Below are 22,769 nucleotides of genomic sequence, written 5' to 3'. Positions count from 1 at the left end.
AAAGTGCATATATTTTGGCCAAAGTCAATCATAACAGGATATGAGAAATTATAATATGGTCTTTTATATAAATAATAAATATCAAAAAGGTAGAATTTAATAGAACAGTAGACAACATGACAGCATTTCTTTGATAAAAAACATTAGAGCATGACATCAATCATAATCTACTAAACAAATTTTGTACTGTGCAGGCAAAGAAGTGTTCACTATTTTTTTTTTTTAAATATATCTTTTCATCTCCATCGTGTTATCTATACTATTCTCTCCTCCAGTATCTATCGTCTCTGAGGCCACACATTCACCACGTGTGTTTCTGTGACGGAATCTGGGGCAAGACCAAATTAAATAATATCACACGGCTTTGAGGAAAACTCACAGGCCCATGCATTTGTTTCCATCTGGCAGGGACAATGGATGATTAAGGAAAGTTTCAAAAATGAGAGGGATTTTAAACTGAGCCTATTAGAACAATTAGGAGTTGATCTGGAAAACAATTAAAGAAGGATCATTTCAAAAGACAGAAGAGTACAAGCAAACACATTGAAGTGTAAATATTCCTTGAGATTAAGTGAAAAGAACTCAATCAATAGGGAAATTAAGAAAAGCAGTGACCTAGAAGATGCCTAGCAGAACTGAGAGGCCCACTGAAGTAGAAACAATAAAACCTTTTGAAGGTTCACTCCTATTTTTTTCCTTCTATGTGGTACTTTTCCCCATATTTCTTTTTATTATTTAAGCATAACGGTGAATTTATTTTTGCCAATTAATGAGAAGCATTTTTTTTCTTACAGTAATCAGTCAGTAAGCTCAGCTGTTTGTTAAAGCTGGTCAAAATAAAATATTTTACTTAGAAAAAAAATGTTCACTATCTATTTCCCATAAGGAGTAAAAATAAATAAAAATCAATCTAATAGCTGCATTATATCTTTAGCAAATTATTAAAAGGACAATTGCTACCTTACTTTATAGTGAAAACCTGATCTTGATTATGTAAGAACAGACTGTGGATAGCCAATGCCCGCACACATAATCAATAATGAAGAATTAATATGATTTAGCAGAAAGTTCTGATTTTCCCCATATTTACAATTGCTAAGATGCTTTTTATGCTTATGTTACCCATTAGTTGCTTCAGTTTTCTGTTTCCTGAAATGTTGATATTTATGTAATATATATGATTTAAAAGATTTCAGTTTTTCTATAAATAGTTTCATTTGCAATTAATAGGGCTTAGTTTGCCTCTGTTGAAATAGGAGTTTTTCTGAAGCAAGAGGCATAGAACTTCTATTGTGTAGTTCTGGGGCCTTGTTATTAATCAAATGATTGGTACTCTCTGAAAATATAAGTTTGCAAAAATATTTTGGATTCAATGAATAGTCTCCATTTTGAATCCCAATTAAAATTTGGACTAAAAAGGCTTAGAAAAAAATTTAAATTATTAACTATATTAATTATAAAGAAGTTCCAAAGAATGAAGACAATTATTTCTCCTGTGATTAGGCTCAATCTTAGTTATAAGTAAGGAGGACCATTTTATGCATTCTTACATGCTTATCTACTTTAATTTTAATTGCTTATGGAAGGAATATAAAATATTTTTCTCATGTAACATAATTTTTCTTCATATTGCATATGCAAAAATATACATTATAATCTATAATTTAGAAAGGCTGATCACATGTCATTGCTATCACTTCACCAAACTGATTTTGGGGTAAATGGAAGAGCATTGACTGAAAGCATTTGGTTTCAGAAATGTATTAATAAAATTCCATATCTATTTTTAAATCACATTTCCAAGAAAATATATTTTGCATAATGCAATTGTTTTTGAGGACACATAATTTTATGCCATGAATCTACTGGAATCAATTTTTGTTTCACTGAAAATACTTTTTCAACCTTGTATTTATATATGATGCCTAAAATTTTTGAGGCAAAAATACCATAAATGACATTATGGTATTAATTTCATAAACTAATGTTCAAGTTTTAAAGTAATAAATTATAAATTGAGTTTCTAAAACTGTGGCCATATGTTTATAGCATAAATATAAGGCCCTGAGCACACTTAGGATTTTAGAACTGAAAAAATAACATGTCACATGCCACAATATTGTTATCCAAGTTATACGAGGAATGCTTTTGTAAGTCAGTCAATCACGGGTAAAGAGTCATTAGCATTATTTGTCACAGACCTTCTGTTTGAAATCAGAAAAGCCAAAAAAATGAAATGTGTTACAAGCTCGTACCGTACCCTAAAGCAAAACCATAGAATGAAATCAGAACCATTGCAGCTGTTTTATCACCAGTTTAAGGTTTATCTTAATTGTCCTGTCATTTATTCCTGATTGAAAGTCTAGTTATTGAATCAAAACGCAATGACATATTTATAGAAAGCAATGGGTTTCTTTTTCCACATTTAAAGATAATTATAATTTTACCATAAAGCAAAAATTGCCACTTCAATTATGGAATTACATAAATCAAACTAAGCTATAAAGTTGCAAGTCATTGCTTTGGTTCTACATAAAAATAAAAGAATAGGAATGACTTTGTGGTAGAAATATTGATATAAATTCATATAGAGGTTTTCCTGGACACAGTCTTCTTGAAGCTTCTTTGAAATCAAATAACATTCTGTCCTGAAAACCCAGGAAAGATTGAGTTGGTCTGGGGAGATAGAGAATATGGACAAGAACAAAAGATTACCCATAATTTTGAAATAACATATTAGAACTAGTAATGCATTTCATTTGTCTTTTCTCCATAAGATGAAGATAATTATTTGATCAAAAATAGTGGTCAATATGGGAATGAGAAAGAAAATGCAGATACCTGACCAAATGAGATTAACAGAAGAGACATAAAAACTGGGAAGTGTAGTGGATTAGAGAGTTTGCAGTGAAGGAGAAATGAGAAATTAACACTTACTTTCTGGGTGTCTTGGAGGGAGAGAGATACCCCAAAGCTTTTCCGAGTCCCTACAATATCAAGTACTGTGAGGGAGCTCCTAAGCACATTCTCACGGTGAAAACATCGTACTACTGGCTCCATCTGCAGTAATGACTACCTAAATTACTTTGATGAAAAGGCTACAAATCCGGTGTGGTGAGGTGGGGGTGGGTACTACCGGTGCTCAGTTGGCAAAGTCAGCTATCACCTGGGCTTCGTGAGTGGTATGCATACTGCATATTTGCATACTGTTAGCCTTATATTCAAAAGCCTTCACAATCTGGCCTTACCTTTCCAAACTCACTTGTGCACTGGACAAATCTTTATCAAGTACATTTATGTGCTACACATTTTAGGCGATTGGGATACATCAATAAACATAACAGACAAAAACCTCTGCTTTCACGTAACTTAAATCCATCATAATTATTTCTACTACATTCTACTTTCCAGTCACACTGAAATGATGTGCTTAACATGGAGAAATAGAATATAATTATAAAAGTTTATTTTTTTCTTTTCTATTATCCCTTTATCTTGCTAATTTGGGATAGTCTTTTTCCCGTTATTGCATAAAAGCTCAAGAAATCTCATAATTTAAAAAAATTAGTTAATAGGAAGTATTATAGTATGATAATGGTAAGTAAAAAAGAATTTTAAAAAATCCTCTAGTTTAATATATTCATCAATACTTCAAATTTCATTTAAAGGTAAAACTTTTTTTTCTTCCCCAGCTTAGATATGTTTGTGCAAGGTCTCCTGCCTTCAAGGAAGAGGTTGTAAAAAACACCTTTTTTTTTTTCATGAAACACATTCTTCTCCATTCACTAGCAGCTGATTTTTACAACTCAGACTACCATCATCTGATCTTGGAGACTGTGATATTATGAGATATCCAAGATACATATATGTTGAGTTTTACTCACTGTTCCTGGCTCATAACTCCCAAATCCCTTGCTATAATGTTGGGGTGCTTTAGGCTTCAGAACCAGGCATCAGAAAACAGAATCTCTCTCTTAGACCTTCTCTTGCTCTCCTCTCATCTGCTCATTTTTCTACCCAAGGCAGCACTCCAATCTTCCCCTGACTTTCTATAAAGAAATTCTCTGACCTTCCTTGTCTCATTATGGGGTCATTACCTCCATTTAAGAAGGTGTTCTGTTTCATACCCTGGGAGGAATGCTGCACAGAAATGCCAGTAAGAATCTGAACAGACAGGCCTTGCTTGGTTTCCCCACTCAGTCTATTAGTACTAGATCATATCCTTTTTGTCTAATCACATTTCCACACAGTTGTCCATGCTTTGACAATGTCTACACAATGAAGTCTCCATAAAAGGTCCAACAGGGTAGGTATGGAGAGTTGCCCAGACAGCTTAACATGTGGAGTTTCCTGGAGGGTGGCAAGCCCCTTCCCACATGCCCTGTCCTATGCATCTCTTCCTCTGTATCCTTTGTAAAATCCTTTATAATAAACCAGTAAGCCTCAAGGCTTCCTTAAGCTCTGTGAGCTGCTCTTGCAAATTAATTGAACATGAGGAGGTGGGTGTGGGAACCCCCCTTTAGCCAGTCAGTTAAAAACAAAGGTAAAACAACCTGGGGCTTGCATTTGGCATTGAAAATGGGGAGTGCGAATCCCGTGAGACTGAGCCCTCAACCTGTGATATCAGATGCTATCTCCAGGTGTTGGTACTGGAATTGAACTGGATCAGAGGACGCCCAAATGATGTCTGCTGCAGAACTTTTTGCTTGCTTGTAGATGGGGATAAATCCCCACACATTTCTTCACAGAAGTCTTCTGTGTTGATCATTGTTGAGTGAGGAAATTTAAATAAAAACACTGAGTTTGTTTTTTCCACAGAAAGAGGAGGAAACAATGGTAAAGTAAGTAGGAAAGTTCCTATTAACTGTTGTGAAATGGTTGATTACTCTTTGGGTTATACCTGTGTTTAAAACAGACGTTAACCACGGGGACCTTTTCAGCATTGGTATGCTTTCCTGCAGCAACTAAATTTTGACCGTGCATTTCGATTTATTCCAGCTTGTCATTTTAGGAGGAATTCAGCAGTCCATCTCCAGTTTCTGTCTTTGTCAGGGCCACCACTCCTGCAGGTGATCCTACTAACCAGGATGTTAAGAAAACTAACATTTACATGTGTCTCAAATCTGGACCTTGGGTAACAGTAACAGGTTCTTTGCCTGACTAATACTAGGAGCACAAGCTTATCTAGATACACGGAATTCCCTCTGCTCCAGCCATGGAATAGCTTGTTCCTCCATCTTTTTTTCTCTAGATTTATCTAATAGGTCTCAAATATACATTCACTTTGCCCTGCAAACACAAGGACACAGTCTTTTTATGGTAGTTCCCAATATTAAACTTGAGAAGGAAAGGTATATATTCCCACAACCCTCCTTTCAGGGGGTTGAGAGTCATGGAAGAGATTTCAAGTACAACTTTGCAACTGCTGTTTTCCTAAAAGGAATACTTCACACAAAATCATATCTAAATTTCCATTCTCTTTGCCATTTTTAATGCTACTTGAGAGTAAGGGCTTTTCGAGGGTAAACTCTTTGTTTTTAATATCTTTGATAATGTGTATCTTTTTTGCATATCTCTTTGCAATTTTAGGTGCATTGTATCGGGCTACTTTTGTCAAAACTTCCAATTTAACACTTATTTTTTTCATCGCTTCTGATATCTGCTTACTGCATTTGGAATTGTCCTTTCAAAATATTTCTACTCATTCTTCAGGATACAGGATACAGGATACAGGATTCAGGTTTTTCAAAGGAAAAATCATTTGAAAACCTTCTCTGGTTACTCATACATTAGACACTTACTATTCTGTACTATGTTGCACTGTTTTCTACTACCAGCTATCACTCTTTTAATAATGTTGACTTGACTTTGTCACTATTTGTGTGTCTGTCATGTCTTGAACCAAGGGGGCTTGAAGGTAGGAACTTTGTTTCATTATTTCTGTGTCCTAAAATCCTCTTACAGTGCCTGGCATATTATGAATAATAAATAGCTTTCAAGTCTGTAGATGGTGTAGCAACCACAAAACAAAACAAAACAAAACAAACCTCTGCAGTAATTAGGGGCATGCTGAGCTTAGAGTTTATTGCCTAAAGAGAGAGAGAGAGAGAGAGAGAGAGATAATATATTTGTGACTTACTGGGATACAATTTTTATCTTTACTACTTTTGTTTTAACAGTGGGCTAATGAACTAGTAGACAAAATTACTTAAACTTTTTCTTTATATATTTTTTTTAATTATTGAGAAAATTTGCTCTTTAAAAATACTTTATGTTAATTTGGGTTATTTTCTTCATCATTCATTTTAATGAAGTTTAAAAAAAAAGCTAGTAATAGTTAAGAAAGGGAAAATATATATCTAGAAACCCTGGATGAAAAATCTAAAGCACTTAAGTGGAGACGTATTACTAAACTTGGTATCATGTAACACAATGTGAAAATCTGAGCGAGCTACATAGCTCCGACTCTCTTAAATTCATTAACTGTGAAAACAGTTCCACTGATTCAATACATACTGCAAATATCTTTGGGCTGGAATATGTATACAGGGATTCAGGGAAAATGATTAATGTGACAATGTTGTTTTTGAATCTTCTTGATTCCCCCTTCATTACAAACAGATGGCAATTTGGGTGGCCAAATGTTGGGAGACAGCATGCCATGGGCCTTTTGGGACCTTCTAAACATCTTGCTGAGTGTACACCAAAGTTGCAAAGTCCCGATCAGTTTTTCATACAGGATGCCAGACTGCTTATGCAGCTGGCAATTCTGAAAAATGAAATACTGTCTTGCAGGAATACATCATGTTGTCTAGCAATGTACATGATCTCTCTTTTGACACAGACTTGCTTATTGCTTACTACAAGAATGACAGAATCTCTCAGCTCAGAGCTCTTCTCCTACAGTTTACTCTTTTCACTTACAAGTTTTATTTACTTGGCTCTATACTTTGCCTGTGAGGTTTGGATTTAGGGAGCTAGAGGCATTTCTATGCTTACTGCTGTGCTGATACTATTGCTAATACTTTTCTTGTGCATAATAAAAGGTCCTTTGTCTCTGACTCAGGAACCTTTTGTCAGCATCCAGAGAACTGTCCGCAATTATTAATTTGTGGGCATTCCTCTGCTTGTAGGTCTCCTCCTCACCATGAATTTTATTTAAGTAAGATTATATCTGCACATCAAACCAAAAACTCACAAATAACCACAACTACCTAAGGCAACAAGCCAATCACATATTATGGGCAGGTGGGGAAAAGAGACAGAAACAAGAGCTGTACTATCAGCAAATGTAGTAACAACTGTTTTTAAGGAAGTTCAGAGAAGGTTAAGGGTTTCCCTTGGCTCTGAGAGCCAGTGAAACTCAAACTCATCAACAAGTACTAAATATAAAAGTTACTATGCAATATAAAAGCAGTAGCAGGTCAAAATCCCACACTGAGAAGAGACTATCCTGAGAGCAGAATACATATGGAGCAGGACAAGCATAATAAGGGCAGAGAAAAGATAATTTTTCCAATTAAAGTGGGACTGCAGAAGAAAACTAGTGGATTTCCAAAAGTAGGAAGATGAATTTTTTAACATTTCACTGAAATAATTGAAACAGATGTTCTAGAGCTGTGAATTAGAAAAGTTACCCCAGCCTACCTTCCCCTTTTTAAGAGTATAGGCAAACTAATTTTACTTAAACATGAAAAATAGAAAAGAATTGTAGTGAAAACCCACCAAGTAAAAAGAGACTAGCAAGAAAAATAATGAGTCTAAAAAAAATGAAGACTTTTAAAAAATATGTAAACTGTTTCTTAGTATTTTAAAACTAGCTAAAATAACTTACGGGGGGAAGAAAAGAAAGCTATTGAAAGAAAAGCATACATTATAATTAGAAAAACTTAGAAATGTAATGGCTGAAAAAGGGAGATTAGAAAAAGAAAATCCGAAAAATCTGGTTGAGAAATATTTAGAAATAAATGAAACATAATTTCAGAAATGAAGACACAAGAGACTACGAGCTAGCATTAATGCAGTAAGGAAATAGAAGATCAAAAGGAGGAAAATTTTTAAAAATCTAAAAGAAATAACAAAAGATATTAAAGAGATTAGGGGTACAGTTATAGAAAACATATAGGAAGATTCATCAGTTTTGTAATAGGTATCTCCTAGGATGAAAACCAAATTAATCAAACAGGAAAAAAAAATAAAATCTAGAATTCAAGAAAATTTTCCACAAATGAGACATAACAGATATAATAATGCATATATGCAGATAATGACCCAGATTAGTCAACATGATGAATTATTTTAATAAAAATATTCAACTTTAAAGAAAAAAAGGAAATTCTTTAGAAATTCAGAAATAAGACCAGTTTGTCATTATACTTTTTTGACAGCAATACTTCATAAAATAAGAAAATGGAGTGAAATATTTAAGTCAAAGAAAGAAAATGAGGCACATGTCTTTTATGTTCAGCCAAATTGGCATTCAATTATATAGCCTCAGACAAGCTTTTACTAATGCACAAGATCATAAGAAATAATGTTCCTTTGATCCTACTTTGAGGAGGGGACAAGCTACAGATAACTAAATGACTGATTGTCTTATTCATATTAAAAAGGATAAAGCAACATTACTTTTAATTAGCTGTGTGGCAAGGGGAATGAGGATGAAGCAGAAGTAGTGCTTACAGCAGAAAAAATAAACAGCAAAAAAGAAGCTAAATGAATTATGTAAAGTAAAAGTAAATGTTAGAACAAGGGTGGGAAAATGACAGCCCCTTGGTCAAATCCAGCCCACAGCCTGTTTCAGTAAACAAAGTTTTATCTTAGCACAGCCACACTCTTGTTTACACAGTGTCTCTCGCTGCTTTTAAGCTACCACAGAGTTGAGTAGTTACTACTGAGACCATATGACACCTAAAACCAAAATATTGTTATCTTAGCATTACCGTTTGGAATATGATAGTGAATCAACTTCTTATTTTGAAAACCAGTAGGTAAAGGAAAGGAGACAAACATTTTTTTCTCTCTCTTTCCTATAGGCGTTGGACCTCAGGGTAACTGAATATTTGATATGGAGAAGTTTCCCTTTATAAAAATACTTTATCTAATGAATACAGAAGAAATGAAAAGAAGAAATTAATGAATCTGGAAAATGACTATCAGTGGCTGCTATCTCCTATCACAAAAAGAGAGCCAAAGAGACTTAATGTCTAAGCAAGGAGCAAATATCACCAATGACTTGTTTAAAAACAAAAATAAAAACAACCTGGATGTGATCAAGCCTCCAGATCACACTACTTATTTACTGGAAATAATGGAGACAGAGAAAAATACAAAATGACCCCTTAGAGATGTAGTCATCAATCCAGGCTTCAGAAATCTCATTTCTTAAATAAATATCAAGGTGAATAAAAAGGAATGGTGGTGATGAAGCCTACACATTTAGAGAGACTTAAAAGACCTATTAACCAATTACAATGTATAGACATTATTTGGATTCTGTTGTAAATAAATGTTTAATATGAATACTGACTATATATATATATTGGTATTGAAGAATTTTTGTTAATTTTGGGGGTGTATTAATGATATTGCAATTAAATTTTAAGAGTCCTTATCTTTAAGAGATACATATAGAAATATTTACAGATGGAATGTTTTGACTCTGATCTACTTCAGAACAATGCAGGGGGGAGTAGTTGGGAGTAGAGATGAAAGACTCTTTCCCAGGACATGATAATGTTGAGTTGGGTGGTTGATACATGGAGGTTCACTGTAATACTCTTTGTAATTTTTATATGTTTGAAATGTTCCATCCTAAAGGTTAAAATATTGTAAATATTCCTAGTGTTGAATGTGTTCTAAAATTTTTTTTTTAATTATTAATTTGCATTTAGATAATAAATCCAGTTACAGCATAATTGTGAAATTTACTTTGAATATGATTTCATTAACAGATTTTTGGTAAAGAAGTCACAATAAAATACTTCCTTAATGAATTAAACTTCTGATTTTTATTACCTTTATTCAAATGATATGTGATAGAGCTAAAGACCATAGGGTAGCTAATTCTGAAGCAGGGATGAACCTTTAGATAACTAATTAATTAACCTCCATTTACATAATGGTCTTATTATTTTCATAGTTAATGGACTGGGGATTGATTATACGCCATTAACAGTTATTAATTAATGAAACTGGGTTTGAAATGTATTTCAAACTTAAGAGGCAAAGGTCAGTCACGAAATGTTAATAACAATATTCAAAGCATCGGGCATTAAACAAACTAACTTTAGCTTTTACACTTCCTGTATTTCTGAGTGGATAATTCATGAATTCTTTAATTGGTCTTACCTCTACGTACATACTGGGGCACATGCAAGTATACATGTGTGCATTAGATAAATTTTTATTTTAGCCTTAGATTTACATTTAAATTACAATAATGGGAGCTAACAGTTGTACTATATTCAAATATAAAAGCTTAATGTATCTCTATTCCTAGATATCATAGGTATTTCTTGAGAAATATCAGGTTCTATCACCTAAATATTTAAAACTAACTGTTCATTTGTTTCAAAGAAAGATTACAGCAATGGTTTTCAATTAATCTTTCCCATTTATTTGAATTTGCAATAAGATAGGTTACATTATGTAATTTAGAGCTACTCTCACCTTTGGACTCCTCATATAGCCAGTTCAATTTACAATTTGAAGCATCCTCTCTATTTAAAAAAAAAACATAATTGCCTGCAGTTGAAAGATTTTAAAAACTCAATGAACTAGTCAGCTATTTTTAAACAATTTAATTATGCAAGTGATGCACAATTACTGAGGATAAATTAATTCTTTTAATTTCAAAGACACACTGTAATCTGATTTTTCAAATAATTTGTATCTTCACAAGCAACTGTGCAGCCTTCTACACTAAATCAGTAAATGAGGTGAGCATTAAATTAAAATGAGGGATTTATTTTCATGATCATCAATTGCTCCCATTTTTTTTTTTTTTTTTATTTTATTTCATCTTGTTATGGGGGATACAGAATTTCAGGTTACATACGTTGCTCCTGTTCCGCCTTTGCCCCCCAAGCCAGAGCTCCAGACGTGTCTGTTCCCCAGGTCGTGTGCATTGCACCCATCATGTAGATATATAACCCTCCCTTCCCCACCCCCCCCCTTCCCGAGTCAGCACCTTCAAGTGTTACCACTCCCCAAACGGTGCACAATGCACTCATTGTGTAGGCATACCCCCATCCCCTCCCCCGCCCCCCACCTCAGTCTGACATCCAATTGGTGTTGTTCCCAGATGTGTATTTAGGTGATGATCAGGGGAACCAATTTTCTGGTGAGTACATGTGATGCTTGTTTTTCCATTCTTGGGATACTTCACTTAATATAATGGGTTCCAATTCTCTCCAGGAGAACCATAGAGATGTCGTATCTTCATCATTCCTTATAGCTGAGTAATATTCCATGGTATACATATACCACAGCTTACTAATCCAATCATGTATTGATGGGCATTTGGGTTGCTTCCACATCTTTGCTATTGTGAATTGTGCTGCTATAAACATTCGGGTACATGTGTCTTTGTTAAAGAATGACCTTTTTTCCTTTGGGTATATGCCCAGTAATGGGATTGCTGGGTCAAATGGCAGGTCTACTTGAATCTGTTTAAGATACCTCCATAATGCTTTCCACAGGGGTTGCACTAGTTTGCAGTCCCACCAGCAGTGTAGGAGTGTTCCTGTCTCTCCGCACCCACGCCAACATGTGTTGTTTTGGGTTTTTTTGATAAAGGCCATTCTCACTGGGGTTAAGTGATATCTCATTGTGGTTTTGATTTGCATTTCTCTGATGATTAGGGATGTTGAGCATTTTTTCATATGTTTGTTAGCCATTCTTATATCTTCTTTCGAGAAGTTTCTATTCATGTCATTTGCCCACTTTTTGATAGGGTTACTTGATTTTTTCTTGCTGATTTTCCTGAGTTCTAAATAGATTCTTGTTATCAGTCCTTTATCTGATGTGTAGTATGCAAAAATTTTTTCCCATTCTGTAGGTGGTCTGTTTATTCTCTGGATTGTTTCTTTGGCTGTGCAGAAGCTTTTTAATTTAATCATGTCCCATTCATTAATTTTTGTTGCTGCTGTGATTGCCTTGGGGGTCTTCTTCATAAATTCTTTGCCTAGGCCAATGTCTGTAAGAGTCTTTCCTACATTTTCTTCTAGAATTCTGATTGTATCACGCCTAAGGTTTAAGTTTGTTATCCACCGTGATTTGATTTTTGTGAGAGGTGAAAGCTGTGGGTCCTGTTTCAGTCTTCTACAAGTGGCTAACCAATTCTCCCAGCACCATTTATTGAATAGGGATTCTTGTCCCCAGAGTATATTCTTTCCTGCTTTGTCAAAAATTAGGTGACTATATGAGGATGGTTCTATATTTGGATTTTCTGTTGTGTTCCACTGGTCTGTGTCCCTGTACTTGTGCCAGTACCAGGCTGTTTTAAGAACCACGGCCTTGTAGTATAGTTTGAGGTCTGGCAAATTAATACCTCCCATTTTGTTTTTATTGCTTAAAATTGCTTTTGCTATACGGGGTCTTCTCTGGTTCCATACAAAGTGTATAATTATTTTCTCTACATCTGTGAAGAATGATGTTGGTAATTTAATAGGGATTGCATTGAATCTGTAGATCACTTTGGGTAGTATAGACATTTTAACAATGTTGATTCTTCCGATCCACGAGCATGGTATATTTTTCCATCTATTTGCAAGTTCTGCTATTTCTTTTCTCAGTGTTTCATAGTTTTCCTTATAGAGGTCCTTTACCTCTTTAGTTAGGTATATACCTAGATATTTTATTTTCTTTGTTGCTATTTTGAAGGGTATTGAGTCTTTAATTTGGTTTTCTGATTGACTGTTGTTGGCATATATAAATGCCTCTGATTTGTGTATATTAATTTTGTAGCCAGAGACTTTGCTATATTCGTTAATCAATTCCAGGAGTCTCATGGTTGAATCCTGGGGGTTTTCCAGATATAGCATCATATCGTCAGCAAAAAGTGAGAGTTTGATCTCTTCCTTCCCTATTTGGACTCCCTTGATTCTGCTCTCTTGCCTGATAGCTCACGCAAGGACTTCCAATACTATGTTGAAAAGTAATGGGGACAGTGGGCAGCCCTGTCTGGTTCCAGTTCTAAGTGGGAGTGCTTTCAATTTTTCCCCATTCAGAATGATGTTGGCTGTGGGTCTGTCATATATGGCTCGTATCATTTTTAGGTAGGTTCCATCTACGCCTATTTTGTTAAGCGTTTTTATCATAAAAGAGTGTTGAATTTTGTCAAATGCTTTTTCTGCATCTAATGAGAGTATCATATGGTTTTTGGTTTTGCTTCTATTTATGTGGTGAATTACATTTATAGATTTACGTATGTTGAACCACCCCTGCATCTCTGGGATGAAGCCCACTTGGTCGTGGTGGATTATTTTTTTGATAGGTACTTGGATTCTATTTGCTAGTATTTTATTGAAAATTTTTGCATCTATATTCATGAGAGAAATTGGTCTGTAGTTCTCTATTTTTGTTGCGTCCTTTCCTGGTTTTGGTATCAATGTTATATTGGCTTGGTAGAACGTGTTGGGGAGAATTCCATCCTTTTCAATATTGGAGAATAGTTTATGTAGGATGGGCACCAGTTCTTCTTTGTATGTATGGTAAAATTCAGGTGTGAACCCATCTGGACCAGGGCTTTTCTTTTTGGGAAGGTTTTTTATTGCTGTTTCGATTTCAGTTCTTGATATTGGGCTGTTCAGGTACTCTATTTCTTCCTGGTTGAGCCTGGGAAGACTATGTGTTTCTAAAAATTTGTCCATTTCCTCCGCATTCTCCAGTTTGTGTGCATAAAGATTTTTGTAGAATTCATAGATGATATCTTGTATCTCTGTAGCATCGGTTGTGATTTCTCCTTTCATGTTCCTAATGGAGGTTATTAGAGATTTTACTTTTGTGCTCTTGGTTAGTTTAGCCAGAGGTGTGTCTATTTTGTTTATCTTTTCAAAGAACCAACTTTTTGTTTTATTAATTTCCCTTATAGTTTCTTTGTTGTCCTTTTCATTTAATTCTGATTTGATCTTAGTAATTTCTCGCCTTCTACTGGGTTTGGGGTCGTTCTGTTCTTCTTTCTCCAGCTCTTTGAGTCTATTCGTTAGGTTGTCTATTTGCATGTTTTCTGTCTTTTGGATATAGGCATTTATGGATATGAATTTCCCTCTCAGGACTGCTTTAGCTGTGTCCCATAGATTTTGATAAGTTGTATCTCCATTGTCATTTAATTCAAAGAAACTTTTGATTTCCATCTTGATTTCTTCCTTTATAGAATAATTATTCAGGAGAAAGTTATTTAGCTTCCATGACTTTGAGTAAGAGTGAGGGTTTCTGTTTGTGATCATTGTTACTTTTATTCCGCTGTGATCTGAGAAGATGCATGGTATAATTTCTATTTTTTTGAATTTTTTAAGACATGCTTTATGTCCTAGGACATGGTCAATCTTAGAGAATGTCCCATGAGCTGATGAGAAAAATGTATATTCTGTGGACTTTGGGTGGAATGTCCTATAGATGTCAGCCATGCCCATTTGTTCTAGCATTCTATTTAGGTCCATTATGTCCTTGTTTATTTTCTGTTTAGAGGATCTGTCCTATACTGTCAGTGGGGTGTTAAAGTCTCCAGCTATTACAGTATTATTATCTATCATCTGGTTCAGATCTAGTAGGGTTTGCTTTATGAATCTAGGTGCACCTAGGTTGGGTGCATATATATTGAGTATAGTCATGGCTTCTTGTTGAATTGTGCCCTTGACCAGTATGTAGTAGCCATCTTTGTCTTTTATTATTTTTGTTGGTTTGAAAGCTAAGTTATTGGAAATTAAGATTGCCACACCAGCTTTCTTTTCGTTACTGTTTGCTTGAAATACCGATTTCCATCCTTTTACTTTCAGTCTAAATGCATCTTTGCTCATTAGGTGGGTTTCTTGAAGACAGCAGATACTTGGCTTGTGCTTTTTTATCCATTGGGACAGTCTATGTCTCTTGAGCGGGGAATTCAAGCCATTCACATTTATTGAGAAAACTGATAAGTGAGACGGTTTTTTGTTCAGCTTGTTGGGTAGAACTTCATTGCGATGTTTTCTCTCCTGAGCCATTGTGGTATCTGGAATTTCATCTTTAGCTCTTGCGTAGTTTTACATTCGTGGATCTTTCTTGTGCTGATCCGTGTGTAACTCTCTTTTGAGTACTTCTTGTAGGGCTGGTCTTGTCTTGGTGAATTCCCTCAACCTTTGTTTATCTGAGAATGTCTTGATTTCTCCTTCGTATAGAAAACTTAGCTTAGCTGGGTACAAGATTCTAGGCTGGGCATTATTCTGTTTCAGAAGCATGAAAATGGGGCCCCAACCTCTTCTTGCTTGTAAGGTTTCAGCTGAGAAATCTGGCGTAATTCTGATGGGTTTTCCTTTGTAAGTTACCTGTTTCTTTCTCCTTACAGCTCGGAGAAGGGACTCTTTAGTGGATATTTTGGTCAGCCTGATGACTACGTGGCGTGGTGTTTTCCTATTTGCTATGAATCTCCCAGGGGTCCTTTGAGCTTCTTGAATCTGTATGTCTAGAGTATTGGCAAGGCCTGGAAAATTTTCCTCGATTATGTCTTCAAATAGCTTGTCCAACCCTTGCTTATTGTCTTCTTCACCCTCAGGAATGCCAATAACTCTCAAGTTAGGTTTCTTCACATAATCCCACATTTCTTGAAGACTCAGATCATTTCTCTTACTTTTTTGATCTATCTCTGTGACTGACTTATTTAGTTGGAAGGAGTTATCTTCAATTTCTGAGATTCTTTCCTCTGTTTGATCTACCCTGCTTTTGAGACTTTCCACAGTGTTTTGTAGCTCTCTGAGTGAATTCTTCATTTCTAGGAGTTCAGTTTGGTTTTTCTTCAATATTTCAATTTCTTTAGTGAATTTTTCCTCCAAATCCTGTATTTTTTTTTGCATTTTCCTTGTGTTGTTTTTCCATTGATTCTTGTATATTATTCAGCTTGTTTATGATCCATAATTGGAATTCTTCCTGTGACATGTTGGTGTTTTGAGTCTGGTTTGTGTCAAATGGTTGAGAGCTGGTATTTCTCTTTGGGGGTGAGCTTTCTGTTTGATTCTTTGTGCTTCCTGTGTTTTTTCACTGGGCCCTTCCCATCTAGATTAATCGTTGGATCTTTTATTATAGATTTATTCTGGTTAACAGCACTCTCTGTGCTCTATTCTTAGGCTGTGGAGCAGTCTAGGTATATTGCTTCCTTTGGCAAGAGGGGAAGACTGTTGTGAATTGTTTAGAAATTTTTCTATTTCAGTTGGGGGACTGCTTCTGATGGGTCCAATCCTAGAAGATTGGAGTGATCCAAGACTGCTTTGGCGAGTTAGGACACTGTGTTGTAGTCTTTCAGAAGGCAGGCAAGGTCCACACTAGTAGTGGACCAAAATTCTCTTTGTTTGTTTGTTTCCCTTTGTTTCTTCCTCTATAGGGGTGGTTTCTGTCTCTTTCTGCAGGAAAGATACTAGCTGTGGGGAGTGGATGGTGCCCTCGCTCGCTCAGCGCCCCAGTTGCCGCAACTCCCACGGGCAAAAGTCTGCCTTGGCCCAATGTCCCCAGGGACCAGGCTCCACACTCTCACTTCTGGAGAAGTAGTCAATGTTTAGACATGGGTGGGGTCCCTATATAAGGTCTGTGGACCAGGGGAGGGGGCCGTCCAGGGAGCCTCTTGGCACCCTATTGCTCCGCAGTGACTTGGCTGTGGGCCCCAAGATGGCGATTGTGCGCCCGCAGATCGCCGGCGTTGGGAGTGACTACTCAGGTTCCGGTATGTACCAGAGCCAGGGGCCTGGCCCGTTCCCAAGCTCACCGTGGGTTCCCAGTTAGAAGGCAAAAAGAGAGAAGAAATAAAGAAAAAGAAAAAAGAAAAGAAAAGAAAAGAAAAAAAAAAAGGAAGAGAAAAGAAAGAACAGAAGGAGAAGAAAAAGAAAGAGAAAAGAAAAGGAGAAGAGAAGAGGAAAAAAAAAGGAAAGAGAAAAGAAAAAACAAAACCAAAAAAAAAAAAAACAGAAGAGGCAAAATAAAACAAAACAAAACAAAGAAAAAACAAAAACCAAACTAACAAATAACACAAAGAGACCTAACCCAGAAACAGCGAAAACACAAACACAAAAGAACAAAAACAGAGCTACACAGCACCACAGCACATCGCTAAACGAAGGGATACACAATTCTGAAGTATACAGTTCAGCGGCTCAATGATTGTGTTTTTGCGCCTTAGCGCAGCTCCGCCCCTTCACGCCCGCTCCGTTGGGTCCCCAGCAGCAACTCAATGTTTATTTTACGTCTTAGCGCAGCTCCGCCCCTTCACGCCGAGCGCGGCCCAGCGGAGATGGCGCGGGCCCAGAGACCAGCGGAGGGCGCCGGGGAGAGAGAGCCACTCGGCACCTTATGGCTCCCGAGCGGTTCCGCCTTTGCTTTCAAGATGGCGCCCGCAGCGCTCCGGGGTCGGAGGGGGACCGGCTCCCCGGCAGGCAGAGACCAGAGACCACCGCTGCCGGGGGGGTTGGCGGGCAAAGCCGCTGGGGGCCACCGGCTGAAGAACCACCGACAAAAGTAGCGCAGAAGTACAGCGCAATTCGCTGATCGGGGATTGTTCGTGCCCCTCCCCCCTGGCACAGGTCCGTCCCTTCTCGCCAAGGACTGTCTCAGCCGAGACTTCCCAGGTTCCAAGCTATTCTCCCGAAAAAGCCTCCTGTCTGCAATGCCCTACGTCTCCCTCGGTGATTCTGCTCTGGCTTGCGAGGGGGTCTCCAAGCAATTGGGGGTGGAGGACAGTGAGGAGCGCAAGCCGCTTTTCCCAAAGACTGCCCCCGCCCCACCTGGGGGCGGGCGCAGCCGCCTGCGCTCCGCTGGCTACTGTCTGTTCCGCGCCTTCCGCAGAGTTCCGCGATCTTAATTTCTGTTCACCTCAGACCTCACTTGCTCTGTTTGTCCCACGCTGATTCTCCATGGATTCACACCGCTGTTCCTGTGTGGGATCGGTCCTCTAGCGTTGTGGCAGGTCCGGATCCACGGTTCCTCGCCGGAGCGCAGATCCAAGCAGTCACCGCCACTCCGCCATCTTCCAATTGCTCCCATTTTGATCTCTTTTCTCTCACACTGCTTGGGCTGCCTTTATGGTTTTTTTTTCTTTTTTTTTTTTCTTCTTTTTTTTTTTTTTTGAGACAGAGTCTCACTCTGTTGCCCAAGCTAGAGTGCCGTGGGATCAGCCTAGCTCACAGCAAACTCAAATTCCTGGGCTCGAGCGATCCTCCTGCCTCAGCCTCCCGAGTAGCTGGGACTACAGGCATGTGCCACTATGCCCGGCTAACTTTATATACATATATTTTTAGTTGCCCATATAATTTCTTTCTATTTTTAGTAGAGATGGGATCTCGCTCTTGCTCAGGCTGGTCTCGAACTCCTGAGCTCAAACGATCTGCCCGCCTCAGCATTCCAGAATGCTAGGATTATAGGCATGAACCTGGCGCCTGGCCTGCCTGGGCTGTCTTGCTCTGGCTCTCCTTCTCTCTTCTTTTTTCCTCTTCTCCCTTTAAATATGGTGATTGATGCAATGCTATGATGTAATGTCCAGAAATGGTCATAAGATAAATGTTTCAGATCCTGTTCCCCACTTCACACTCTTACTGCACCTCTAATTCTATCTATAACAGTTAAATTAAATCTGGTTTTCTTGAGTCTTTTAGATTTTAAAAGAGTTGCTGTGATTCCAAAAAAAAAAAAAAAGGAATTGCTTAAGTGCAAAATAGTATTACCTCAATAAATGGAAAAGATTTTATTTATAAAATCTCTTAAAATCTGTGTCAGCCCCCTTCACAAATAGGTTTTTACTTGCTTCTCTGTGTGGGCGAACTACAGGGTGTCCCTAAAGTCACCATACACAGGGAAAATGGGAAACTGTAGATAAATGTACCTTTATTTAAAAAATACTTATTACAAAACTTTTCCTTTGCATGGAGACTTTTGGGACACCCTGTATATTATGCTGATATGTTAAAGAACAATTCTGTAGTCAAAAAATGTAAGCTTAAATCTCTGATTCTTCAATTACTATTATTTTTTAAAAATGACTTAGCCTTTACTTATCTTTTCTTTGTAAAATGGGGAAATAAATCTCATCTCACATAAATATGTGTAGACTAAATATGATGTTACAAATAAATTATAGTAAATGTTAGTCACTAATTTTAGATGATTTTGCTCCTGCTTTAAAGAAAATACACAAGTACAAAAAGCCACACAACTCAGGCAAAGTCTTGCAGTCATCCTTTAACAATACATACGCCTAATGTTTATCCAGAGCCTCACCATGGGATTAAGAATAAAGTTTATTATTTAATATACACAGATAATGGTGATATTTTAACAATATTGTATATAAAATTCGAAAGCAGTGCATTTTTGCCTTGACATTTCAGGAGTATGAAATCACTCCCTGCATTGTCATACATCAGCTGTCAAAATGAGTGGGCAATCATCTATCACATATTAATAACCTTCCTATGTTCTCCACTGAGAATGTTATTTTATACAAATGTACTTCATTAGAAATCAGCAAAAATACCATAAAATTCTTTTAAAACCCTTCAGTAGTATAACTTACTTTTTGAAGGAACTCGGAGATTGGCAAGGACCACTTCCAGGGAATCAGCCTGGACTCGAAGCACATAGCTCATCCTGGTCTCATAATCCAGAGGGGCATTCACGTATATAACGCCTGTGACGTTATTAATTCCAAACTTATCTAGAATTGGAAACATAATTGCTTGGTCATTTTCTTTACATTATAAGGAAAGAAATTCTTTTTAAAAGTCACTGTAATTTCAAAAACACTAAAAACACCTATTTGTAACTACAGTAATGCATAAAAGTGACACATGGCTGGCTTTTGGAAACACTGTTCCAGCTCCTAAAATGATCAGCATTAGCGTTTCCATAAATACTGCCTTGAAATTGTAGTTTTTGCTTTTTGTTTTGTTTTGTTTTGAGATTCTCCTGGAAATCAATGTTTCTATGGTCAATTACATTTGGGAAGCACTGAACAATGTATCTCTCACCACAGATTCAATTCAGATGGTCTTCTACCATACTAAAGGCTTTCAGAAATTCTATTTTAAAGAAACCCATTTAATTTTGTTTAACCAAATATTTTCTGATCTTACTCAATTATTATACTCTTTATAATTTAATGAATCATATTATCTTGTAGATTTAGTATTCTAAGAACACTTTAGAGAACAAACTGATAATTTAATATGTTGGTTTTTTAAAAAAATGATTTATTATTCTAAATATCTTAAAATATTTTGCTGTTATGTCTATTTTTTGTAAATTTCTACATAATAGAGTGAAAAGCAGGGTACTTTAATAAACTATATAATATCCCATCTCTTGCACTCTACATTTTATTCCTCATTTTATTTTTTCCATGGCATTGACCACTTATAATAGTACATATTTATTTGTTTAATAGTTTTTATTTCCTACTGCCTCTTATTGGACTGCTAAAATCTATGAGGGCAGGGATCTACCCCTAGTGGCTTGAAGAGTACTTAGTACATAATAGATTCTCAGTAAATATTTGTCAAATGAATTAATAAATGAATGTAAAACAGTCGTTGCGGGAAGAGAGGTTAAAAAATTCAGCCACTTTGCTATCTTCAAGAAAAAGAACACACAGAGTTAAAAAAATAAAGTATCAGAACAGGTTGAGAAATCATAACTTTAGTCAGATGTTGGAAGTTCAAAGCAAAAGGAAGTTCAATGATATCTAGGGAGGAGGCACAGTAGCACAGCAGGAACACAGAAGAGAGGCAACAAAAGTAAGATGTTGAACACTTGCTGCATCGTATGGGCAATGATTTCTAGTAATAGTCATTAAAATCCTTTAAATGGCCTTTATAATTTCCTTGAAAACTGCTTAGCAGAATTTACATTCATTTATTTTAAAAATATTTAATATTGATTAATTTATTAAATATATTAATATATTTACCAATTCTTGGCTATATGCACTATGCCAAGCTATCTAGCATTTCAAAGAGGAAAACACAGGACAACTAACCTACGGATAATAGGTGAAACAAAGAATCAGTGAGAAAAACTGAACTATAGACTTATTCCCAGATGCCAGGAAACTATTATAATTCTTAAAGTGATTGGTAGACAAAACTCAAAATATTTGTTTCCTTATAATCATTAATTGCATGTCTAATTTGGCTGCTTGGGGAATCATATTGTATAATATACATGGCTTTTAACATGTATGTGGCTTTTTTGGCATTCATGCTTATTTATGATTCTGAAATTTCTTCAGATATTAATTAAGCTATGATATGGATGATACAAACAGTGGGAAGAGACTACTGTGGGCAATAATTATGACTAAAAGCTAAAAATATGATGCATTAATTTTGAAAAAGTGTCATTAAAATGTTACCATATGCGAGGAAGGGGAAGGCTTCTAGAATTATATATTTAGTATTTCTGAAGGGAAAAAAATCACTTCAGCTAACATAACTAGATTTTTAATCAAGTTTAGCACATAAAGATATTAATCACATTTAAGATGGGCATAATTTTATTAGGGAAAATAGGATAAATAATAATTTAATACAAAATTAGTCCAATTCTAAGTTTATTGGTTTATGGTGAAAACACAGACTAAAAATCTCACCTTCTTCGTTTCCTGAAACAATGGAGTACACAATGCTCTGATTAATGGCCGCAGCAGAAATTACACCAACCATGGTCCCTCTGGTGGCAAGTTCACTTACTGGAGGAGGTCTGCAGGTTTAGAGAAGATTATTTATTATTTTTAAGGCCATTTTTTAAAGCAACTTTAGGTTCACAGAAAAAGTGAAAGAAGAGCAAAGATTCCCCATGTACCCTCCGCCCCCACACACGCATAACCTCCTTTACTATTAAATCCCCCCCATTCGTCACAATCAATCAACAACACTGATGCTTCATAATCACCCCAAGTTCATAGTTTACATTAGGGCACACCTTGGTGTTGTATATTCTATAGGTCTGGACAAATATACAATGACTTGTGTCTACTGTTACACTATCATACCGAGTATTCTCACTTTCCTAAAAATCCTCTGTGCTACATCTATTCATCTCTCCTCCAACACAATCCCTGGAAACTACTGTCCTTTTTCTCTGACTCCATGGTTTTGTCATATAGTTGGAATCATACAGTATATAGCCTTTTCGGACTGTCTTCTTTCACTCAGTAATGTGCATTTAATGATCTGTCCATGGCTTGATATCTCATTTCTTTTTAGCGCTACAGGATATTCCATTGTCTGGATGTACTGCAGTTTATTTCCATAAATAAAGACATCTTGGTTGCTTCCAAGTTTTGGTAGTTATGACTAAAGCCGCTATAAACAACCCTGTGTAGGTTTTTGGGTGAACATAAGTTCATGTGAGATATATGTGTCATGTTAAGTCAATGAAGATGCTACATAAGGCTGTAACTTGTAACCTCATTCTTGCTAGCAGACTCTATCGATTATCATCTCTTGCAGGATTTGATGAAGTAAACTGCCATATGGAGTGGTCCACATGGCAAGAAACTGAAGATGATGTCTGACCACCAGCAAGTAAGGAATTGA

General features: G+C 36.4%; 1 protein-coding gene across 17 annotated transcripts in view; it reads right to left on the bottom strand.

Annotated features, from left to right (window-relative positions):
• The window catches only part of PCDH15 (protocadherin related 15), a 635,722-nt gene that overhangs the window by 95,897 nt on the left and 517,056 nt on the right, over positions 1–22,769 (bottom strand). For all 17 annotated transcript variants that reach the window (XM_069460690.1, XM_069460691.1, XM_069460687.1 and 14 more), the window contains 2 exons: positions 21,821–21,930; positions 19,748–19,888 (listed from right to left, as the gene is read on the bottom strand). In XM_069460690.1, the coding sequence (XP_069316791.1) occupies positions 19,748–19,888; positions 21,821–21,930 (251 nt within the window). The remainder of the gene's footprint in view (positions 1–19,747; positions 19,889–21,820; positions 21,931–22,769) is intronic.

Source organism: Eulemur rufifrons, chromosome 28, assembly GCF_041146395.1.
Source record: "Eulemur rufifrons isolate Redbay chromosome 28, OSU_ERuf_1, whole genome shotgun sequence".
Taxonomy (NCBI): Eukaryota; Metazoa; Chordata; class Mammalia; order Primates; family Lemuridae; genus Eulemur; species Eulemur rufifrons.
This window is presented reverse-complemented; position numbering and strand designations above follow the sequence as displayed.